The sequence below is a fragment of the Cucumis sativus genome, unplaced genomic scaffold (genome assembly GCF_000004075.3).
Source record: "Cucumis sativus cultivar 9930 unplaced genomic scaffold, Cucumber_9930_V3 scaffold95, whole genome shotgun sequence".
Taxonomy (NCBI): domain Eukaryota; kingdom Viridiplantae; phylum Streptophyta; class Magnoliopsida; order Cucurbitales; family Cucurbitaceae; genus Cucumis; species Cucumis sativus.
This window is the reverse complement of record NW_022279584.1, coordinates 132,522-154,364: the sequence shown is the minus strand read 5'-3', so window position 1 is coordinate 154,364 and position 21,843 is coordinate 132,522. Positions and strand designations below refer to the sequence as shown.

The following is a 21,843-nucleotide window of genomic DNA, read 5'->3' as shown; positions in this document are numbered from 1 at the left end:
CAGCTTAACTCTCCTACATGCTACGGGTTATTATGGCTTCGACCAAAGAGTGAAAAGTTCTCTACGCTAGTTTTGATCACGAAGGAACCCGATGCATTTTTGCCTAACCGACTTAACTCTCGTACTTTCTATGGGGTATTGTGGCTTTAGCCGAGAGTGAAGAGTTCCCGATAAAAGTTCTGATTCGGAAGGAACCTGACACACTTTGAGCTTTTCGGCTTAACTCTCCTACATTTTACGGGCTACTGTAGGTTCAGCCGAGAGTGAAGAGTTCACGAACAAGTTCTGATTCTAAAAGAACCCGATTCATTTTAATCAAACCAGCTTAACTCTTTTACTTTCTACGGGCTACTGTGGCTTCGGCCGAGAGTGAAGAGTTCCTCACACAAGTTCTAATCCCAAAGCAACTCGACGCATTCTAACCTAATCGGGTTAACTCTCCTACTTTCTACATGTTATTGTTGCTTCAACCATAAGTGAAGATTTCATTATGAAAGTTTTGATCCGGACGGAACCCTACGCACTCTGAGCTATCCGACTTAATTCTCCTACATTCTACAGGCTATTGTTGCTTGGTCGAGAGTGAAGAGTTCACCAACAAGTTCTGATCACGAAGGAACCAGACGCATTCTAACCTGATCGGCTTAACTCTCTTACTTTTTATGGGCTATTGTGGCTTCGGCCGTGAGTGAAGAGTTCCGGACACAAGTTCTGATCTCAAAGGAACTCTATACATTCTGACCTAATATGCTTAACTCTTCTACTTTTTATGGGCTATTGTTGCTTCGACCATGAGTGAAGATTTTCCTACGCAAGTTCTAATATCGAAAGAACCGAATGCATTTTGACCGAACTAGCTTAACTCTTCTACTTCCAACGACCTATTGTTGCCTCGACCAAGAGTTAAGAGTTCTATATGCAAGTTCTTATTCTGAAGGAACCCGATGCATTCTGACCCAACCGTCTTAACTCCCCTACTTTCTACGGGCTATTGTGGCTTCGACAAAGAGTGAAGAGTTCTCTAAGCAAGTTCTGATCCTAAAGGAACCCGACGCATTCTGACCTAACCGATTTAACTCTCCTACTTTCTACGGGCTATTGTGGGTTTAGTCGAGAGTGAAGAGTTGTTGATGAAAGTACTGATCTCGAGGGAACTAGATGCATTTTAACCTATTCGGCTTAACTCTCCTACTTTCTATGGTCTATTGTGGCTTCAACCGAGGGTGAAAAGTTCCCAACACAAGTTCTGATCTGGAAGGAACCCGACGCATTTTAACCTATTTTGCTTAGCTCTCATACTTTCTATGGCTATTGTGGCTTCAGCTAAGAGGGAAAAGTTCCTGACACAAGTTATGATACCAAAGGAACTCGATGCATTCTAACCTAACCAGCTTAACTCTATTACTTTCTACGAGCTATTATTGCTTTGACCATGAGTGAAGATTTTCCTATGCAAGTTCTGATATCGAAAGAACCAAATGCATTCTGACCCAACTGGCTTAACTTTTCTACTTCCAACGGGCTATTGTTGCTTCGGCCAATAGTAAAGAGTTCCCTACGAAAATTCTGATTTCAAAGGAACTCGATGCATTCTGACCTAACCGTCTTAATTCTCTTACTTTCTACAGGCTATTTTTGCTTCCACCAAGAGTTAAGGGTTCCCTACGAAAGTATTGGTCTCGATGGAACCCAATGAATTATGATTTAACCACTTTAACTCTCATACTTTCTATAGTATTGCTTCGGCCAAGAGGGAAGAGTTCCCTATGCAAATTCTGATATTGAAGGAACCTGACACATTTTGACCTAACCAGCTTAACTCTCCTACTTTCTACAAGTTATTGTTGCTTCGGCCAAGAAAGCATTCCCTACGCAAATTTTGATTCTGAAGGAACCCGACGCATTCCGACCTAACCGGCTTAACTCTCAACCTTTTTATGGGCTATTGTTGCTTCGACCAAGAGTTAAGAGTTCCTTATGCAAGTTCTAATATCGAAGGAACCAAATGCATTTTGACCTAACTGGCTTAACTCTCCTACTTTCTACAGGCTATTGTGGCTTTAGCCGAGAGTGAAGAGTTCCATGAAATTTCTGGTCAGGAAGGAACCCGATGCATTTTAACATATTCGGCTTAACTCTCCTACTTACTATGGGCTATTGTGGCTTCAACTGAGAGTGAAGAGTTCCCGACACAAGTTCTGATCCTAAAGGAACTTGATGCAGTCTGACCTATCCGAGTTAATTCTCCTACCTCCTACGGGCTATTGTTGCTTCGACCATAAGTGAAGATTTCCCTACGCAAGTTCTTATATCGAAAGATCTAAACGCATTCTCACCTAACTGGCTTAACTCTTTTACTTCCAACGGGTTATTGAAGCTTCAGCCAAGAGTGAAGAGTTCCCTACGAAAATTTTGATCCTGAAGGAAATCGACGCATTTCTGACCTAATTGGCTTAACTATCCGACTTTGTACAGGCTCTTTTTGCTTCAGCCAAGAGTTAAGGGTTCCTTACGCAAGTATGGATCCCGAAGGAACCCGACACATTCTGATCTAACCGCTTTAACTCTCCTACTTTCTATATGAAATTATTTCTTTGGCCAGGAGGGAAGAGTTCCCTACGAAAATTTTGATACGAAGTGAACCCGACGCATTCCGACCTAACCAGCTTAACTCTCCTACTTTCTACGGGCTATTGTTGCTTCAGCCAAAAGTGAAGAGTTCCCTAAGCAAATTTTGATTCCGAAGAAACCGATGCATACCGACCTAACCGGCTTAACTCCCCGACTTTCTATGCGTTATTGTTGCTTTGACTAAGAGTTAAGAGTTTCCTACGCAAGTTCTGATTCTCGAGGAACCCGATGCATTCTAACATAAATGGCTTAACTCCCGTACTTTCTACGGGCTATTGTGGCTTCGGCCGAGAGTGAAGAGTTGTCGAAGAAGTTATGATCCCAAAGAACCCGATGCATTTTAACCTAACCGGCTTAATTCTCCTACTTTCTACGAGCTATTGTGGCTTCAATCGAGAGTCAAGAGTTCCCGACACAAGTTCTGATCCCAAAGATTTCCTTGTGCAAGTTCGGATATCTAAAGAACCAAACATGCATTCTGACCTAACTGGCTTAACTCTTCTACTTTCAACCGGCCATTGTTGCTTCGACCAAGAGTGAAGAGTTCCCTACGAAAATTTTGAACCCGAAGGAACTCGACACATTCTAAACTAATTGGCTTAACTCTTCGACTTTCTACGGGCTATTTTTGCTTCCACCAAGAGTTAAGAGTTCCCTACGCAAGTATTGATCCCGAAGGAACCCATCGCATTATGATTTAATCGCTTCAACTCACCTTCTTTCTACAGGAAATTGTTGCTTTCACCAAGAGTGAAGAGTTCCCTACGCAAATACTAATACAGAAGGAACCCGACGCATTTCGACCTGACCAACTTATCTTTCCTACTTTCTACAAGTTATTGTGGCTTCGGTCGAGAGTGAAGAGTTTCCTACAAAAGTTTGATCCTGAAAGAACCCAATGCATTATGACTTAATAGGCTTACCTCTCCTACTTTCTACCAGCTATTGTAGCTTCGACCGTGAGTGAAGAGTTCTGATGCAAGTTTTGATCCCAAACGAACCCGACGCATTCTAACCTAACAAGCTTAACTCTCCTACTTTCTACGGGCTATTGTAGCTTCAGGCAAGAGTGAAAAGTTCTCTACACAAGTTCTCTACTTTCTATGGGCTTTTTATTATAAGTGTAAAGAAATAGGTGTATGAATTGGATTGATGAACTTTTTTGAATTTTTTTTAAGCTTAAAAGGATATTTATGGAACTTTCAATAATTCATCAATATTTTTTAAACAGAACTTTTCAATAGTTGATGATTATTTTTTAAACAAAACTTTAGCGACTTTCATCTAAAACCAAAGACAATGGTATTTTTGAACCGTTTTCGAAAGTTTAAGGGCATCTTTCAACTTTTAAAAGGAGACATTTTTGACACAAACCACTAGGGGTATTCTAACACTGACAACACTAACAACACTAACAACCCAGACTACCCATCCCAAATTTCGAGTATTATTACAAATATGTTTTTTAACTTATGGATATGTTGAATTTTGATATTATGAAATTTTAGTAATTGATATGTGTGGTAAAAAAATTTAAGTGTTTAAGTTAATCAAGAATACACTCCGTTTACAAGGAGTACAAGGAGTCCAAGTAGATATTAGTTGTGTTTGAAAAATTATGAAAAAAAAGACCTATTTTAAAAAAAAGTACAATCAAGTGAAATGTTACATAAACTTCACAACATAGTTAATAAGATAACACAATATTACAAGATTTTGTTTACACGTATACATATATATACCTCATTTTTCCATCCTCTCAAAATACATCATGGAAAGAATAAAACAAACACAAAATCAATAACATGAGGCAAACCACAGTTTGAACCATGCACAATGCTCTCTCTTTCTAGACTTTTAATGCACGGTCATTCTGTTTTCCGGCACTGGTTGTAAAGCAGTTCTCACTTTCACGCCACCTCCAACAACTTTTGTGTTGATGTTATTATTTTCCATCTTCTTATGGTTAAGTTGGAGTTTTTCCTTGAACAACTTCCTCAGCTGCCTTAGGCTAGTATTATCATTCTTCACCACTAACTGAATGAACTTTGCTTTGTTCTGTTCTTTTTCAGCTTCTTCTTCCTCAGCATCTGGGTTGTCCATTAGCAAACTAATGGTTTGTTCTTCAACGGGAGATTTGGCTTCTATTGTTGGCCTAGGGAATTGGTTTGCCAATGATTGAACTGCATTGTTGTTGGAGGATGTGATAGTGATTTCCACCAAAGCTTCCTCACATTGAACAATGGCATTTGGGATTTCTGGTTGTGAGTCGATAGCTTCGACACTTATGTCTTTAGGAAGAGTTTCTTCTTCCATTTTCCATTGGATCTTGACATCAACCAAATCATCAGAAACATTCTTGGGAACTCCTCCGTGGACTTATTGATAATTGTATCATCTTCTTCAGCTTGAACGGAACTTTTCTCCATTTTTGTTTCCTTCTTGTCTCCTTCAATGTCAGCATCTGATGCTACATTTCCGGTTGTGGGATCTGATCATTTTCATCTTGATCGTCTTTCACTTCCAAAGATTCTTCATCACTGCTCAAGGCATCATCTCCATCAACTTCAGTTTCTTCTTCCACATTTTCGTGGGGAAGAGACAGTTCTTCAGCAGAGTTATTCACGTGTGTTTTCTTCTTCAACATCTTCTTCAATTTTATGTTTCAATTCACAGGTAGACTCATTTTGTTGAGATTCAAATTCCATACCAAATTCTTCTGCAATGCTCGATTTGTGAACTTCAGTAACATCCAAGTCTTCAGTAGGCAGAGAAGATTTGTCAGATTCATTGATTTTCTCAGCAGAAATCTCCACAGAATCATCATCTTTCGAAACTTCATTTACTTTTTCATCTTCAGAGAAGCATTGCACATCCGAGTTAGCATGAGGTGCCTCTGTTTTAGAATCATCAACGCTCTTTGCACTAGTTACATTTTCATCAAAAGATTTTAACAGATCATCAAGAACCATTTCTGGTTCCTTCTCTGAGAGTGCAGTAAGTGTATTGTTAGCAATGTAGTAGGCATAAGGTAGGAACAGGATGCATTTTGTGTTTTATCCATCGAAGTTTTTGGTTTATGCAACAAAACCTTAGCTTGAATTACAACTTCATATCATTTTTCCTACTGCATTCAGGACATAATCAGAAGATACACTGAATGTTCTTGCATTGGGAAGAAGCATGCTGCTTTGGCTGGTTCTTTGGGTTCCTTCACATGGGAAAAGCCTTCACATTCAGAGTTTGAGCAATTAGCAAGGCTATTATTCTCCCATGACTCTGAAACTTATGTTATTTAGTTCACCATATTATCGTCGATAATGAACCAAATTTCATTTCTGAATTGCGATTTGACCAAGAATTTGAAAACAAAAATGCATATTGTTTTCTTTTTTATTCTTTTCTATTGCGTATCATTTTCTATTGGTCATTTGTTGTGCAATGTCTTCTTCTTAAGTCATTGGTTACTTTGTAAAGAGAAAAACAAAGTGATTTATTTCATCGTTCTACTCTTTCTACAACATTTCCGTACAAAAACAAGAACACTGCTAACAGGTAGATCAAACTTCGCTAAAATTCGTTTCCCTTCTTGGAAGATATTCGTCCATGCCTAAACCTGCAGCTGGAAACTGATTGTTCTCGATCATGTCCAGTGCTGAACCCCCAAATGGATTGGAAGGATCAAGGGTGAAGGTTTATTTTCTTCTTATCGTTGGTTAGAGTTTTTCTTTCGTTTTGTTCTGCTTTGAGTCAATTCCATTGTTTTTTAAGAATTTAAAGTTATGGGCGTGATGATCCTTTGTTAGGAACGTTTTGGCAAGACTGGAGACTGCTTATCTGAGTCGGAATCCCACTGCAAAATCATTTTGGAGCTTATTCGATCAGTTCATGTTGATACAAATTTCTCTTGATCGTAATGCATTTGGAACTTTTGGAGTATTTTTCTTCCTTCCATTTATTTTCAACTTTCAATTTCATTTTCAATTTCTGCGTATTTTTTATTCTTTCTTATGTATATTGTTTTCTAATGGTCATTTGTGGTGCAAATTCTTTCCTTTTAAGTCAATGGTTATTTTGTAAATAGAAAAACAAAGTGAACCATGTCATCGTTCTACTCTTTCTACAACATTTCCATAAAGAAGCAAGAAAACAATAGTCTTTTGTGATTTAACATTCTGCCATTCGTGACGATACCCTTAAATCTCCTCACAATCTCTTTGTTCTTCCAACAATCATTAAGAAAAATCCCTAGAAATCGAACTCCATGTCTTCCCTTTTCTCCCAACCGGCCATAATTTTTCTCACTCTCCAAACAAAATCGTTTCAACCTTATTTTACTTCACTACCCATTTCCAAAATTTTCATTTCCCTCGGAAATTCTTTGTCGATGTTGAAACCTGCAGCTGGGAATCGATTGTTCTCGATCTTGTCGAGTGCCGGTTCTAATGGATTGCAAGGATCAAGGGTTAAGGTTTATTTTTTAGTTGTCGTTGTTTAGAGTTGTTGTTCTGTTTTTTTCTGCTCTAATTTCATTGCATTGTTTTTGAAGAATTTAAAAGATATGGGTTGTGATGATCGTTGATAGGGAGCTGAATCCTTTGTTAGGAATGTTTTGGTGAGCATGGAGGCAGTTTATCTGAGTGGGAATCCCACTGCCCATCTTTTTTGGGGCTTGTTCGTTCGTTCATAATGATACAAAGAACTTTTTGGGTATTTTTCTTCCTTCCATTTTTTTTCTACTTCCAATTTCATTTCCAATTTCTTGATTGAGCATTCAATTTCAGGAAATGCACTGTATACTGTCAAAAGCAAATTTCAGTTGGCAAGTGGTTTGGAATATCAGAAAAAAGTAATGGTATAGTTTATAAGGTAATTTTGAGGTGATTTAAGAAAAATTGGTTGTTCGGCAATCAATTTTTCTACATTACCTCGACTCTACCTTAATAGAGGACATGTGTGTCTTCTAGTTTCACATTAGTTGGGTCTTTCTTTTCTATTGCATATTATTTTATGTTGGTGATTCGTTGTGCAATGTGTTTGTTTTAAGTCATTGGTTACTTTATAAAGAGAAATACAAAGTGAATTATTTCATCGTGTACTCTTTCTACAACATTTCCGTAAGTAAGCAAAAAACTGCAAACAGGGAGGTGAAACTTTCTTTAAAATTCAATTGGCCATTTCTTCATTTTTGATTTAATATTTGTGTCATGACCCTTAAATCTCCTCACAATCTCTTTGTTCTTCCAACAATCATTAAGAAAAATCCCTCGAATCTGAACCCCATGTCTTTTCTTTTCTCCTCACCAGCTAGAATTTTGCCCACTCTCCAAACAAAATCTTTTCAACCTTATTTTTCTTTACTACCCATTTCCAAAAATTTGATTTCCCTCCTCGAAAAATCTTCGTCCATGCAGAAACCTGCGGCTGGGAGCTGATTGTTCTCGATCAAGTCCAGTGCTGAACCCCCAAATGGATTGCAAGGATCAAAGGTTAAGGTTTATTTTTTTGTTATCGTTGGTTAGAGTTTTTGTCTTTTTTTTTCTGCTTTGAGTTAATTTCATTGTTTTTGAAGAATTTAAAGTTGTGGGTTGTGCTGATTCTTTCTTAGGAACGTTTTGGAAAACCTGGAGACTGCAAATCTGAGACGAAATTCTACTCAAAATCCGTTTTGGAGCTTGTTCTATCTGTTCATGGTGAATCAAGTCCGTTTTGTTCTGCTTGCACTTTCATTTTGAATTTTTGCATATTTTTTGTTCTTTTCGATGTATATTGTTTTCTAATGGGCATTTAGTGTGCAATGTCTTTCTTTTAAGTCATTGGTTACTTTGTAAAGAGGAAAAAAAGTGAACTATGTCCTCGTTCTACTCTTTCTACAACAGTTCCATAAAGAAGCAAGAAAACTGCTAAAACAGGCGGATCAAACTTCCCTAAACATTCAATTGACCATTTAGTCTTTTGGGATTTAACATTTTTCCATTCTTTTTGTTTCCCTTAAATCTCTTCATAATCTTTTTGTTCTTCCAACAATCATTAAGAAAAATCCCCGTAAGTCGAACCCCATGTGTTCCCTTTTCTCCTCACCGGCCAGAACTTTGCCCACTCTACAAACAAAATCATTTCAACCTTATTTTTCTTCACTACCCACTTCCAAAATTTTCATTTCCCTATGAAAATATTTTCCGATGCCGAAACTTGCGGTTGGGAACCGATTATTCTCTATCATGTCCAATGTTGAACCTCCCAATGGATGGCAAGGATCAAGAGTTAAGGTTGATTTTTTTGTGATTGTTGGTTAGAGTTCTTGTTCTGTTTTTCTGTCTTGATTTAATTTGTTGTTTTTGAAGAATTTAAAGTTATGGGTTGTGATGATCGTTCGTGTGCACGAACATGTTGATTTTTTTAGTGATGAGATTCTTCCAATTTTAAAATAATAATTTCGTTATCTTGATGTTTAAGCCATTAATGTTATTTTGAGATAAAAATAGCGAACAAGTTGATATTTTTTAATTTTGAATTCAATTAAGGTTATTTTGATACAAAATCTATGTTGAGATTCTCAAATTCTGAAAAATAATAATTTGGTTATTTTGAAATTTAAATTCAATTGGGTTATTTTGAAATTAGTAAGATTGAATAAAGTTATTAAAATATTGAATCAATTAGTTGAGTCCCAAGATATTAAAAAAAAAGTTGCAATATGGATTGATGTATATTTTTCAAGTAAAAATTAATTAAAAGCTGATAAATGACATAAATTAATTACAACGTAGAAACTAAATAATTACAGTTGGAGAAGGTGGATATTTTGTAAAATACCATGCACGTGCAAAAAATGTTATTTGCTAAAATTCAAAAGAAAAAATAGTTTTTCCATTTTTTAAAATAACCCATAGAAAAGTTGTTATATCTCTTAGGACAAAGAGTGTGGATCTACAGGTCCATATTCGACTTATTTTTTGTTGGTAAAATTGCATAAAACCGCATTATATTGAAATAATGACACTCTTAAACCAATATTGATAGAAATTATAATTTAATTAATGTTTTTAAGTCAAATGAACATGATTTTTACTCCTAAACATAATTATTGTAATTGTTTTTTAATCTTAATTCATTTACACATCTTTGTGCATATGTGTGCGTGCGCGTGTGCGTGTGGGTGAGTGTGCGTGTACGCTGCGTGTCGTGTCCGTGTGTGCGCATGTGCACGTGTGTGTGTGTCTGTGTGTGCTCGTGTGCGCGTGTGCTTGTATACGAACAAGTTGATATTTCTTAATGTTGAGTTTCTTTCAATTTTAAAATAATAATTTAATTATCTTGATATTCAAGTCATTAATATTATTTTGAGATAAATATATCGAACAAGTTGATATTTTTTAATTTTGAAATTCAATTAAGGTTATTTTGATACAAAATCTATCGTTGAGATTCTCAAATACTATTAAATTATAATTTTGTTATTTTGAAATTCAAATTCAATTTGGTTATTTTGAAGTTAGTAAGATTGAATAAAATTATTAAAATGTTGATTCTCAAATTATATAAATTTGGTTACACTAGAAGAAATTTGCCATTCAATATCGGTTTAAAATCGACATTAATGATCTTTGGTGTCAGTTCGGAACGACATTAATGATCTTTGGTGTCAGTTCGGAACTGACATCTATGCTAGCGTTATTAAAGGCCTTTAATGTCGTTTTTGCTTTGATGTCGGTTTAAAAACGATATCAAATGCATCAGTAATGTCGGTATGGTCATTGATGTTGGTTTAAAACCGACATTTTTTATGGTGCTATTGTTGACCTTTAGTGTCGGTTTGCCTTTGATATCGTTTTTAAACCGACATTAAAGTCTTGTTTTTGGATCTATTTTTACAAAAAAAATATATAATTATTGCATTATTGTTCATTTTTTATAAACTGACATTAGATACGTGTAAATAAATATTTTTTTCTCACACCAACAAATCAATAAAATTAATATTATTTTAGGAACTACAATATTTTTCTTTTACATTTGTATATAGAAAATGAAATCTTAATATTGCGTTTGTATATACATTCTATAATAATACATGAAACTAGATCCTAATACAAGACTTAAATAAGAAACTTAAACGCTTTCACAATCTTCAACTTCAACAATTGCTTCCATCTACTTAGCTTAGCTTGGCTGGCTATCTAAGACCAAAATATACTTTACAACCTGGGGAAGATTAAATCTAGAATTTGCAAAATTAGTACATATTATTTAAAATCAAACTAAACAGACTGCAATCTAAATGTGGAAAATTAAAAATTACCACAAAGTTTCAGTAGAGTAAATAATGTAGCAGCAACAAAGAAGACAATTGAAATGGCAACCCAAAAGTGCTGCAAAAATAAAGAAGAAAATAAGCTTTGATCAAACAACTCATTAAGAAGAAGAAAATAACCTAATTTGGTTCTTCAAAGATCTATAAGAAAAAGAGGAATACAACTAAAGAATAATTATACCATCCTCGACTCTTACTTCAAAGCAAATTTTGAATGTTCAATTTAGCAATGCTAGTCTATAGGCTTCTTACTCTTAATTGTATAAATTTACCCATCAATAGCAACATTGTTTTTATAGAGAAAGTTAAACAATGGAGATGATAAATAATCTTACAAACTCCTATTGGATCGTTTTTCTTTTCAAATGAAAATAGTTAATTTATTTCATTTATGGAAGGTGAAAATCTCAAATATATAGTAAAAGAACATGGAATATAAGGAAGCCCATAAAAAGAAGAGACTCCACTAGCTAGGTATTGATCAAAGATAAATATATGGATAAATAGATGCAACCTACAAATATATCAAAACAGACTAATACTCAAACTAAACTAAAGAAAACAAAAACATTTACTACTAAAAGATAAAATAAAACACAATTCAAAACAATTAATTACCAAGATTGATCTCAATCGAAAACCAAAACGCATTACATTATGAAGATATTGTGCTTCACATAACACTCCAAATAGCTATACCAAAATTACTTACTCTACATTTTCCATTTTGGCAAATCCACCTACAAGAATGGTAGTTACCAAGCTCATTTCTATGTCTTCTCTTCTTTCATTTTTCTAACAAAAGATAGTATGAATAAGGCTGCACATTTGAAAAAATAAAGACAATTAATAATCAATAATGCTACCTAGCAGTCACAAGTTAACAATCAAATGAAGAAACCCAAGGATTTTTGCAGCGGAAGCACGATGAAGATTGGTTGCCGTTCGCGATCTAGGGTCACAGATTGAGAAGAGAAGAAAATTAGAAACCAACTTGGAGAGAAAGAAAAGAAAAATTGATAGGAAAGAGTAGAGTAAGAAAGAGAAAAGTAAGAAAGAGTAAAGTAAGAAAGAGAAAAGTAAGAAAGAGAGGAAAATTTTAGTTTTTAAAACCTAACAATTTTTTAAAAAGAAATTAAAAATGAGGGGTCATTAATGTCAGTTTTACAAAATACAAAAAATTAAAAAAATAAAATCATTAATGTCGATTTAAAAACGACATTAAACCCTTATCATTAATGTCGGTTTGATCCACCTTTTCAAAAACGACAATAAAGACAATTTTTCATTTTTTTCACCTGACACTACAACCCAGATTTGTTGTAGTGTTATTATGGGTTGATGTATCTTTTTCAGATAAAAAATCCTATTTGCTAAAATTCAAAAGAAAAAGTTGTTTTGTCATTTTTTAAAATGACCCATAAAAACGTTATTATATCTCTTATGACAAAGAGTGTGGATTTACTAGTCCATATTTGACTTGTTTTTTGTTGGTAAAATTGGATAAGATCGCATTATATTGATATAATTACACTAATGACACTCTTAAATCAATATTAATAGAAATTATAATTTAATTAATGTTATTAAGTTAAATGAATATAGTTTAAAAGTCATTCTCAACACAATTAATGTAATTGTTTTTTAAATTTAATTCATTTTCACATCTTTGTGCATATGTACGTGTGTGCGTGTGTGTGCGCATATGTGCGAGTGCACGTTTGCCCGTGTGGGTTGATGTGCGTGTGCGTATGTGTGTGTGCTTGTGTGCATGTGTGTATGTGTGTGTAGATGTGTGTGCATGCGCATGTGCGCATGTATGTGGGTGTGTACGTATGCGTGTGCGCGTGCGTGTGCTTGTGTGTGCGTGTGAAAGTGTGCGTGTGTCTGTGTGGGTGTGTGTGTGCTCGTGTGTGTTAGTGCGTATGTGTCCGTGTGCATGAGTGTGCATGTGCGCGTGCGTGCATGTGTGTGGTGTGTGTGCATGTGTGCAAGTGCGCATATGTTTGTGTGGGTGGGTGTGCGTATGTTCGTACATGTATGTGTGTGTGTGTGCGCGTGCGTGTCTGGATGTGTGTGTGCGTTCATGCGTGTGTTCGTGTGCGTGCATGCGCATGGGCGTGCTTGTGTGTGGATGTATGCATGTGCGTGTGCAAGTGCACGTGTGCCAATGTGGGTGGGTGTACGTGTGCTTGTGTGTATGAGTGCACATGTGCCCGTGTGGGTGCGCGTGCGTGCATGTGTGTCGGTGCGTGTGTGCAAGTGCGCATGTGCCCGTGTGGGTCGGTGTGCGTGTGCGAGTGCATGTGTGTGCACGTGTGTGTGTGTGCGTATGTGTTCGTGTGTGTGCATGTGCATGTGAGCGCGCGTGTGTGCATGCGCATTTGTGCGCGTGTGTGCATGCGCATTTGTGCGCGTGTGTGTGCTTGTACGCGCATGTGCCCGTGTAGGTGGGTGTGCGTGTGTGTGAGTGCGCATGTGCCCGTATGGATGGACGTGCGTGTTTGCGTGCATGTGTCTGTGGATGTGTGCATGCGTTCATGCGTGTGTTCGTGTGTGTGCACGTGTGTGTGTGGGTGTGTGCGTGTGCGTGTGCAAGAAAAGGAAAAAACAATGATTATTTTGATGATGCTACTCGAGATTGTGTCTCTCGAATCGTAAGTTTGCTTGCGATTTACTTATATACAATATTTAATCTTTTGTTAACTTAGTTAATGATGAATACTTGTATTGTTCTATAGGATGCATTAGCTGAAACACATAGAGATGAGGACATATTGACTGAGTCATTGGGCTCTAAGGAGCATGGTGGACGTGTACGTGGCATGGGTGGTTTTGTCTCTCAATCACTATATTTCAAGACAGTGAAAGGGAAAGAGAAAATTGCAAGTTCTCAAGTTGTAGAAGATGACTCAAAAAGCAAAAGTTACAAAAAGGGTCATAATCACTTGAGATCGTCCATCAGAAGTGTTAACATAGATCTCTATGCCGATGAGGATTTGGGCAACACACACCTATGAACGAAGAAGAAAGGTAATTAACTTTGTTGTCACTTTTAAAATTTTAATGTTTATAGGATAAATTGTTCTTAATGATGCTTTTAATACTTGTAAAGTAAACACCGTGCAAATTGGCTATAGGAACAATTAATAATATTGTTGCAATAGCAACCGTACTTGATGATAGCAATGGTGGTCCCAATGTTAAAATCTTGGTGGACTTGCTCATAGGAGGAGATTGTAGTTTACCTATTCCAGTGAAGGGCAAGATAGAGACTTTAAATCAAGCATTAGGTAATATTGTTGAATGACCTCGTTGACTTGTTTATGTGCTATTGAAGCTTTGATATTTATTTGTGATTGTATTTTAGGTTTTGATATTATTTTGTTTGTGCTTGGAGCATTCAACCCCAAAGGATGTTCTGTATTCTTCAAATTACATAAATGTTAATGGAACCATTAAGCTCTTATATGGACATGTCGTGAACAATATGAAGGATGTAGATATGGTTCGCATCCTAATGAACGAGCTAATATTCGGTAAAAACAAATTCATTTATTTAGCTCGTTAGGACTTGCTCCATTATTGCGGCATGGTAGAAATAGGCTATATGTGCATCCTAGCATACATTACGTAAGTAAACATCTTTTACTCATCTTTATGTCCAATACTATAGCTATAGTTATTTTGTTCCTTTTTAACTATGGTTGCTTTTACTTAGATATCTTTGGGATGAATGTGATTGTGGAAGCAAGTTTTTTGTTATGACCAAGCAAAAATAACATCACATATCAAGGATCGTGATCTCCGATCCAGAAATTTTGCCAACCAGTTAGAAGCGGCTACCTTGGAACAAATAGTTCTAATTCCGTATAATACTGGGTAAATAAATAAGATTAACACATTATTATGTTTTTCATTGAGGTTAAATGTATACTCACATTGAAGATGTTTATTGTAGTTTTCATTGGATGTTGCATGTCATCGATCTTCGAGAGAACTGTGTTTATGTTTTGGACTCTCTTCAAAGTAAAGTTAACGAAGACATCCATGGAGTCATAAATGTGACTTATGATTTACTTCTTATTTGACTTCATTGTCTTCTAATTCTAATGTTTCCAAATGTATAGAGGATTAAAAACATGGCAAGCTAAGCATGATTTACAACATTATCGGTTAAATCCGAAATGGAAACCTATAAAGGTAATTTGCATTGACACATAATTATTTTCAATGAAACATAAGAATAATTTGTATGTAATTTATATACATGCAGTGTCCTCGTCAATTGGATTCGGTTGGGTGTGGGTATTATGTCCAAAAGTATATACATGAAATCGTGCATATTTCTAGTACTCCCATCACTAGCCTTGTAAGTTTCTACTTTCACTTTTTATATGTTACAAATTACATAAATTATCTAAACTTATTCTTTTCATACCTTTCTTTTTACGTAGTTTAATACAAAAAAGTGCATATACGCAAGAGGAGATTGACGAGATTCGAACAAAATATGCAAGCTTTGTTAGCCGATTTGTGTAAGCTTTTACACTTTTTTTTGTAGTATATAAGTTACTAGTACTAATACTAATTGTTTTAATATATAAGCTACGAGATTCTAGTACTACTTGTTGTACATACTTTAATTTTGAGGTTTTCTGCTTGTAGTAGTTTATGAATAAGCCGAGTTCAAGGTGTCCTTCTTAGATTCTTGAATCATGACTACAATTGTTGATGAATTTTTTAAGTGCTGCACGTTTAGAGGAGTCGTTCAAACCCTTAGTGTTCCAGGAGACAACCTTAATAATGACTGGGAGGAGGAAAAGGCAGTTGCACATCTAATTTAAGCTAGAATGATTCCACAATCACCGACTATAGACACTAAATCTTTAGGCAAATCCAGGGGAATTTTAATAGGGAGAATATCTTCATCATTGAACAAGACATTCAGACCCATCCCATTAATTTCTGGGACTAATTTAGGGTCAACTTCAGTGTTGGGGACTGCCAATTTAACTGATCTCAACAGTAAGTTGATTAAGTTGGGCAGTAGGAGGGACACGAGACAAGGCATCTGCTGCTTTGTTTTCTAGTCCCGGTTTATACACGACATCAAAATTGTAGCCAAGAAGCTTAGCAATCCACCTCTGATGTTGAGGTTGGATAACCCTTTGTTCCAATAAAAGTTTCAATGATCGTTGATCAGTTTTCACTACAAACCTCTTGCCCAAAAGATAAGGTCTACAGCGTTGCACAGCCAAAACTACAGCCATTAATTCCCGTTCATAAACTGGTTTAGCACGATCCCTCATAGCTAATGTCTGGCTCAAAATAAGCAATTGGCCGATGATTTTGAATTAAGACAGCACCTACCCCGTATCCAGAAGCATCGGTCTCTATTTCAATTGGTAAGGAAAAATCTGGCAGTGCTAAGATTAGGAGAGTCATCGTAGCCATCTTTAAATTCTCAAAAGCTTCAGCAGCTGCAACAGTCCATTCATATGCTCCTTTCTTCAATAATTGAGTCAAAGGAGCAGCCACACTTCCATAATTCATTACAAATCTTCGATAATATCCTGTCAACCCAAGAAATCCACGAACTTCACGGACATTAGTGGGCACGGGCCATTCTTTGATAGATCTAATTTTCTCGCGATCAACCTCTACACCCTTGCCTGAAATTATATGGCCAAGATACTCCACTTTCATTTTGGCAAACCCACACTTGTGCATATTAGCATATAATTTATTCTCTCGCAGCACCTCTAGCACCCATTCTAAATGTTGAAGATTTTCATCCAAACTTCTGCTGTAAATTAATATATCATCAAAAAAGACTAAGAAAACCTGTGTAGGTAAGGTTTAAAGATACTATTCATCAAAGCTTGAAACGTTGATGGTGCATTGGTGAGCCCAAAAGGCATGACAAGAAACTCATAATGCCCCTCGTGAGTTCTAAAAGCTGTTTTCTTCACATCCTTTTTACACATTCTAATTTGATGATATCCCGCCTTGAGATCAATCTTCGAAAATATATTAGCCCCATTAAGTTCATCAAACAATTCCTCTACTACTAGAATAGGAAACTTGTCTGGAACGGTCACACTATTCAACGCACGGTAATCTACACAAAACCGTCAACTACCATTTTTTTTTCACCAACAAGACCGGGCTCGAATATGGACTAGTACTAGGTTTTTATGCCAAATGCCATCATTTCATCAACCAATCTTTCCATCTCCTCCTTTTGCTGGTATGCATATCTATAAGGCCGAACATTGACTGGATTAGTCCCCTTCTTAAGATGTATATGATGTTCAATGGTACATTGTGGTGGCAACTCTCCAGGCCAATCAAAAACATCTTCATTCTTAGCTAACACGGCTGGAATAGACTCATGGGTGGTAGGCACTTCATCAACCCCATACATCGCTGCAAATGCCATTCCACCTTCCAAAGATCTACACTCAATCAGAAATCCCTGATCAAGTTCTGTCCATGTCTTCATCATGTGCTTCAAACTCACCCTAGCCTTCGTACGACTCGGATCTCCCCTCAATACAACCTTCTTCCCATTTTGTATGAATGTCAAAGTAAGTTTTCACCAATCTACTTCGGTTACTCCTAATGTATGTAGCCATTGCATACCAAGAATGACATCCACTCCCCCCCAATTCCAATGGAAGAAAATTATCCACAACCTTCCATTCACCCAATAGCAGTTCCACTTGTTTACAAATTCCCTTCCCTTTTACAGCAGATTCAGACCCCAAAATAACCCCATAATCAGAAGTTTCCTGCAACTGCAACAACAATTGAGTTACTAACTTTTCAGATATAAAATTATTGGTCGCGCCGCAATCTATCGATACTACTACTGACCTTTCTCTAATCATACCTTCAATTTTCATAGTTCCAGGGTTTGTTAATCCCACCACCGAATTTATTGATAATTCGATCACGGGTTCTTCTGGTTTAACAACTTCAGTCTCCTGTATTTCAGTTTCCACTTTTGAATCCTCTTCTTCAACTACTCTAGTTCTTCCCCATTTGCCCCAACAACTAAAACTCTAAGTTCCTTATGATCTTTCACTTTACACTTATGGCCCACAAAAAATCATTCCTCACAACGAAAACAGAGACCTTTCTCACGTCTAGCCTGAAATTCAGCATCAGAAAGTCGTTTTAGTGGTCCTTCTCGTCGATTAGGTTCACCAGCCACTCCTCGAAGTGTAATCATCCGCATTCGAACAATCCCTCCTGACTTATTATCATTAGAAATCACAGGAATTTGAGGTTTAAAAGAAGCAGAAACCTGGAATTTTCCATCCGCTGCACGTTTGAAACTTGATTCTCCCATTATCACTTCTCGGTTCTCAATCTTTTGGGCCAACTTCATCATTTGAACAAGCTCCATAGGTTCCCAACATTCCATGTCTGCCTTAATCCATGGTTTCAAACCATTCATAAATTTTTCTTCTAAGACAGCCTTTTGTAGAAAAGGCAATGGTGCTACTGATTTATCAAATAAATTCCAATATTCTTCCACTGTAATTTCTTGCTTGATCTTTAAACATCTTCCCAGAATTGATCCCTCACGACTCGATCGAAATCAAACAATAAGTCTCTTCTTTAAATCGTCCCAATTAACAAACGGTTCACGATCTTCATGAGATCTATACCAATTCAAAGCTGCTCCATCAAAACTAATAATGGACACAGTCATTTTCTCTGACTCACTCAGTTTGTGTATCTGAAAGTATCTCTCAGCCCTAAACAACCAAGAATCAGGATCATTTCCCACAAAAACTGGCATTTCAATTTTTTTAAATTTGCTTCGGTCGCCCGCAGAATCTTCACCCTCCAACTTGGTATGTTTTTCCTCATATTTTCCTCCCATCATCGTCCAATCACTGACATCAACCATGCTGTCAACTCACTTGATGATCCTTCTAGTACTTCTTCCATCGTTGTCTTCCCTTTGATCATTCCTTCAATATATTTCAACAGTGTTTCTGGTTGCTGTTGTTGCTTCTCAGCCTGTACTCCTAACCTCTCAATACTCTTCGCCAAAGATGACATGTTTTCCTTGATTGTTGGCAGATCATGTAATTCTGCTCGAATGCCGGATATTTCTTGATCTACCATTTCCAACTTTTCCTCAATTCGCTTTTGAGCCATGATATAGAACTTCACAGATTCGATTTCTCCGATACCAAAATGATAGAACACCAAATAGTGTGTTCTACTAATTTATTAATCAGCCAAACATGTTCTAACACAGTCTTGAAAACAAAGTACTCGACAATTTGGAAGACAGAAAGCCCTAGAAGAGTGAATATCACGCTTTGGAGAATGCGAAATGGACTATGAACTGTGCAGAAGTTTTGCAAATGAAACCTCCCTTTCTCAGTTTATCTCCTCATGTTTGTCCCTTGTGTTTGCATGCTTTAGAAGATTTACATCATATTTTCTTCTCCTGCCTACATGCAAAGAAGTGTTGGTTTTGGCTTACTTGGCTATCTTCATTTGAATTGGGTTTTCGACTATAGATTTAGGAGAACGCGGTCCAGCTTATTTCATGTCCCATTCTCAAGAAGAAACCAAGATTGATTTGGTTAAATGCAGTAAAGGCCATTTTACCAGAAATTTGGTTTGAACATAATCAACTAACAATTTAACTGATCTCAACTGCTCATGAAGAATGAAACCAGCCCATCCCTGGAAGTTAGAGTTGCTCACTGTTTCAACAATAATCTGATTAGAATCACTGGACACCAACCAGCTGTTACAAAACCGAAAAGGAGAGGGACCCCAAAGAAAAGAACCAGCCTCCAAGAATAAAGGAAAGTGATCCGAGAAGATGCGTGCTTTTCGAGAAACCCGAGAATTTTCAAAACAAATATCCCACATCTGATTTATGAAGAATCAGTCTAATAATGATCTTCAAGGAGAATTACCGTCTCTAGACCAAGTGAACCTTCCATTTTGCAATGGAATTTCCATGAGAGAAACCACTATCTGATCGTAATTCTAATTATTTACTTGGCCTTGTTTCTTTGTAGGCAGTGATAGAAAATACCAGAGCAAATGATATACACAAGCGAGTTCCCTTTTTAGTACCGTTTACTAGCAGGGTTAAGATTTTCACTGTAAGCAAGTTATTTTTTTGGTTTCCTTATCCACAATATTGAATTTCTTGGATGACTGTTAGTTATAGAAATATGTAAGATATTTTTTATTTATGGTTACTTTCTCTATAACTCATTTCACAGACACAACTAGCAGCAGCTAGGCAAAGGAATGGATCTCTTGCTGTTTTTGCCAGAAACCGGTTTAGAATTCGACGAAATCATATATTGGAAGATGCTTTCAGTCAGATGAGTGCATTGTCTGAAGTTGATCTTCGAGGATCGGTAATTTCAGACTTCCATGATTTATGAAAAATGAAATTGTTATCTTGCTTTTTTCTATCTTTTTCTTTGCCCTCGTGAAAACGACCCCTTCCCTCTTCTGCATCCTATAGTTGCAGAGTTACTTGTAATTGTTTATTAGTTTTTTCTTGTTTGTGTTGGGTCAATTGCTTCACTTTTCTGCATGCAGATACGTGTGTCTTTTGTTAATGAATTTGGAGTTGAGGAGGCAGGAATTGATGGTGGTGGTATTTTTAAAGATGTCATGGAGAACATTACACGGGCAGCCTTTGACGTGCAGTATGGTTTATTTAAGGTTATCACGACATTCCTTATTATTAGCATGGCATGGCTTTGTTAATCCTGTAGTATTATTGGATAACATGAAGCGTGATGAGACAGCCATAGTTGTTTGAAATCGCTTTTCAAAATAAAAATAGTTGTGAGATCACATTTCAATATAAAAATTGGTTGCTTGAAATCTATTTCATAAAATTTCAGTAATATGTGGGTATGTATTGTTCATTTTTTCTAATATAAGTTATTTTCTGCTTGGTAATCCAGCAAATTGCTGACCATTTGCTCTACCCCAATCCTGGTTCGGGAATGATACATGAGCAACATCTCCAGTTTTTCCATTTCCTCGAAGTTCTTTTGGCAAAGGTATGGCCATAATTCCCAATCATACATGGAATTTACTTTGGTTGATTAGTTTTTTCTTTTTTTGGATAAGGATATCCTGGTCTTGGCCTTATCATGGAAGATTCTTATATATCTTTCACCCCATACTTTGGTTGAATTTTGGAACATCAATGAATCGCCTGACATTCATAAATACAATGTCATAATTTGAAATCTGCTGTCTTCCTACATTATGCATGTTTTTCTGTTATTGAAGTTGCTGCCCGGTTGTGCTAAAAGTTCTCAAGCAGTCATGCTAAAAGATCTCAATCACATTAAATGATTTTTGACAGGATGTTGTTGTTGTCTTACCCTTCTTCCTGTAGGTCATGTTTGAAGGAATTCTTGTTGATATACTTTTTGCAACATTCTTCTTGAGCAAGTTAAAACAGAAGTAAGGTTTTTAAAGATTTACTGTCTTACTGTTTTGTATTTTGTGCTGATCCACTAATCGTAGTATTGATGGTCATGACAATGACTAGTTGCAAGTTACTTGAATTTTTAGGGTTCTAAAAATCTTACATTTTATTATGGGTGCACTGCCTACTAATGAGATTGTCAATTGCTAACTTCCAAATGTTGAATTTGGGATTTCCATGCTACATTCACTTTCTTGATCTGCAATTACAGAGCTACTCTATACTGGAATAAAGTCTCATCTGAACTGTATATTGCTTTTGATGCTATAATTGCAAGCTAGGAAATCTTTATGTATAATGCCTTTTTTTTTATCATTTATTAATGAAAATGAGAAGCCTTTTTATAAGTTGGAGATTACAAGAGTTGTTAAACTAACTTGGGGTT

At 36.4% G+C, this 21,843-nt stretch overlaps 1 protein-coding gene and 3 long non-coding RNA genes across 5 annotated transcripts; 3 read left to right on the top strand and 1 right to left on the bottom strand.

Moving 5' to 3' along the window:
* The first annotated feature begins 6,376 nt into the window (after positions 1-6,376).
* LOC116406403 lies at positions 6,377-8,563 on the top strand. Its single transcript, XR_004219407.1, has 3 exons — positions 6,377-6,567; positions 8,046-8,120; positions 8,240-8,563. It is a non-coding gene; the product is annotated as an uncharacterized LOC116406403 (long non-coding RNA).
* Positions 8,564-10,745: 2,182 nt separating this feature from the next.
* On the bottom strand, positions 10,746-11,800 carry LOC116406405. The gene is made up of 3 exons (XR_004219409.1): positions 11,658-11,800; positions 10,934-11,003; positions 10,746-10,852 (listed from the first exon to the last, which is right to left on the bottom strand). It is a non-coding gene; the product is annotated as an uncharacterized LOC116406405 (long non-coding RNA).
* Positions 11,801-13,989: 2,189 nt separating this feature from the next.
* LOC116406395 lies at positions 13,990-15,004 on the top strand. 2 transcript variants are annotated; one of them, XR_004219399.1, is made up of 2 exons: positions 13,990-14,238; positions 14,667-15,004. It is a non-coding gene; the product is annotated as an uncharacterized LOC116406395 (long non-coding RNA). The 2 variants fall into 2 exon arrangements; XR_004219400.1 differs by lacking the exon at positions 13,990-14,238 and adding an exon at positions 14,296-14,578.
* Positions 15,005-19,981: 4,977 nt separating this feature from the next.
* Positions 19,982-21,641, top strand: LOC116406401 (E3 ubiquitin-protein ligase UPL6-like). The gene is made up of 5 exons (XM_031890115.1): positions 19,982-20,097; positions 20,221-20,361; positions 20,549-20,674; positions 20,923-21,021; positions 21,366-21,641. The coding sequence occupies exons 2-5, from the start codon at positions 20,326-20,328 to the stop codon at positions 21,435-21,437; spliced, it is 333 nt and encodes a 110-aa protein (XP_031745975.1). The 5' UTR covers positions 19,982-20,097; positions 20,221-20,325; the 3' UTR covers positions 21,438-21,641.
* The last annotated feature ends 202 nt before the right edge of the window (positions 21,642-21,843 follow it).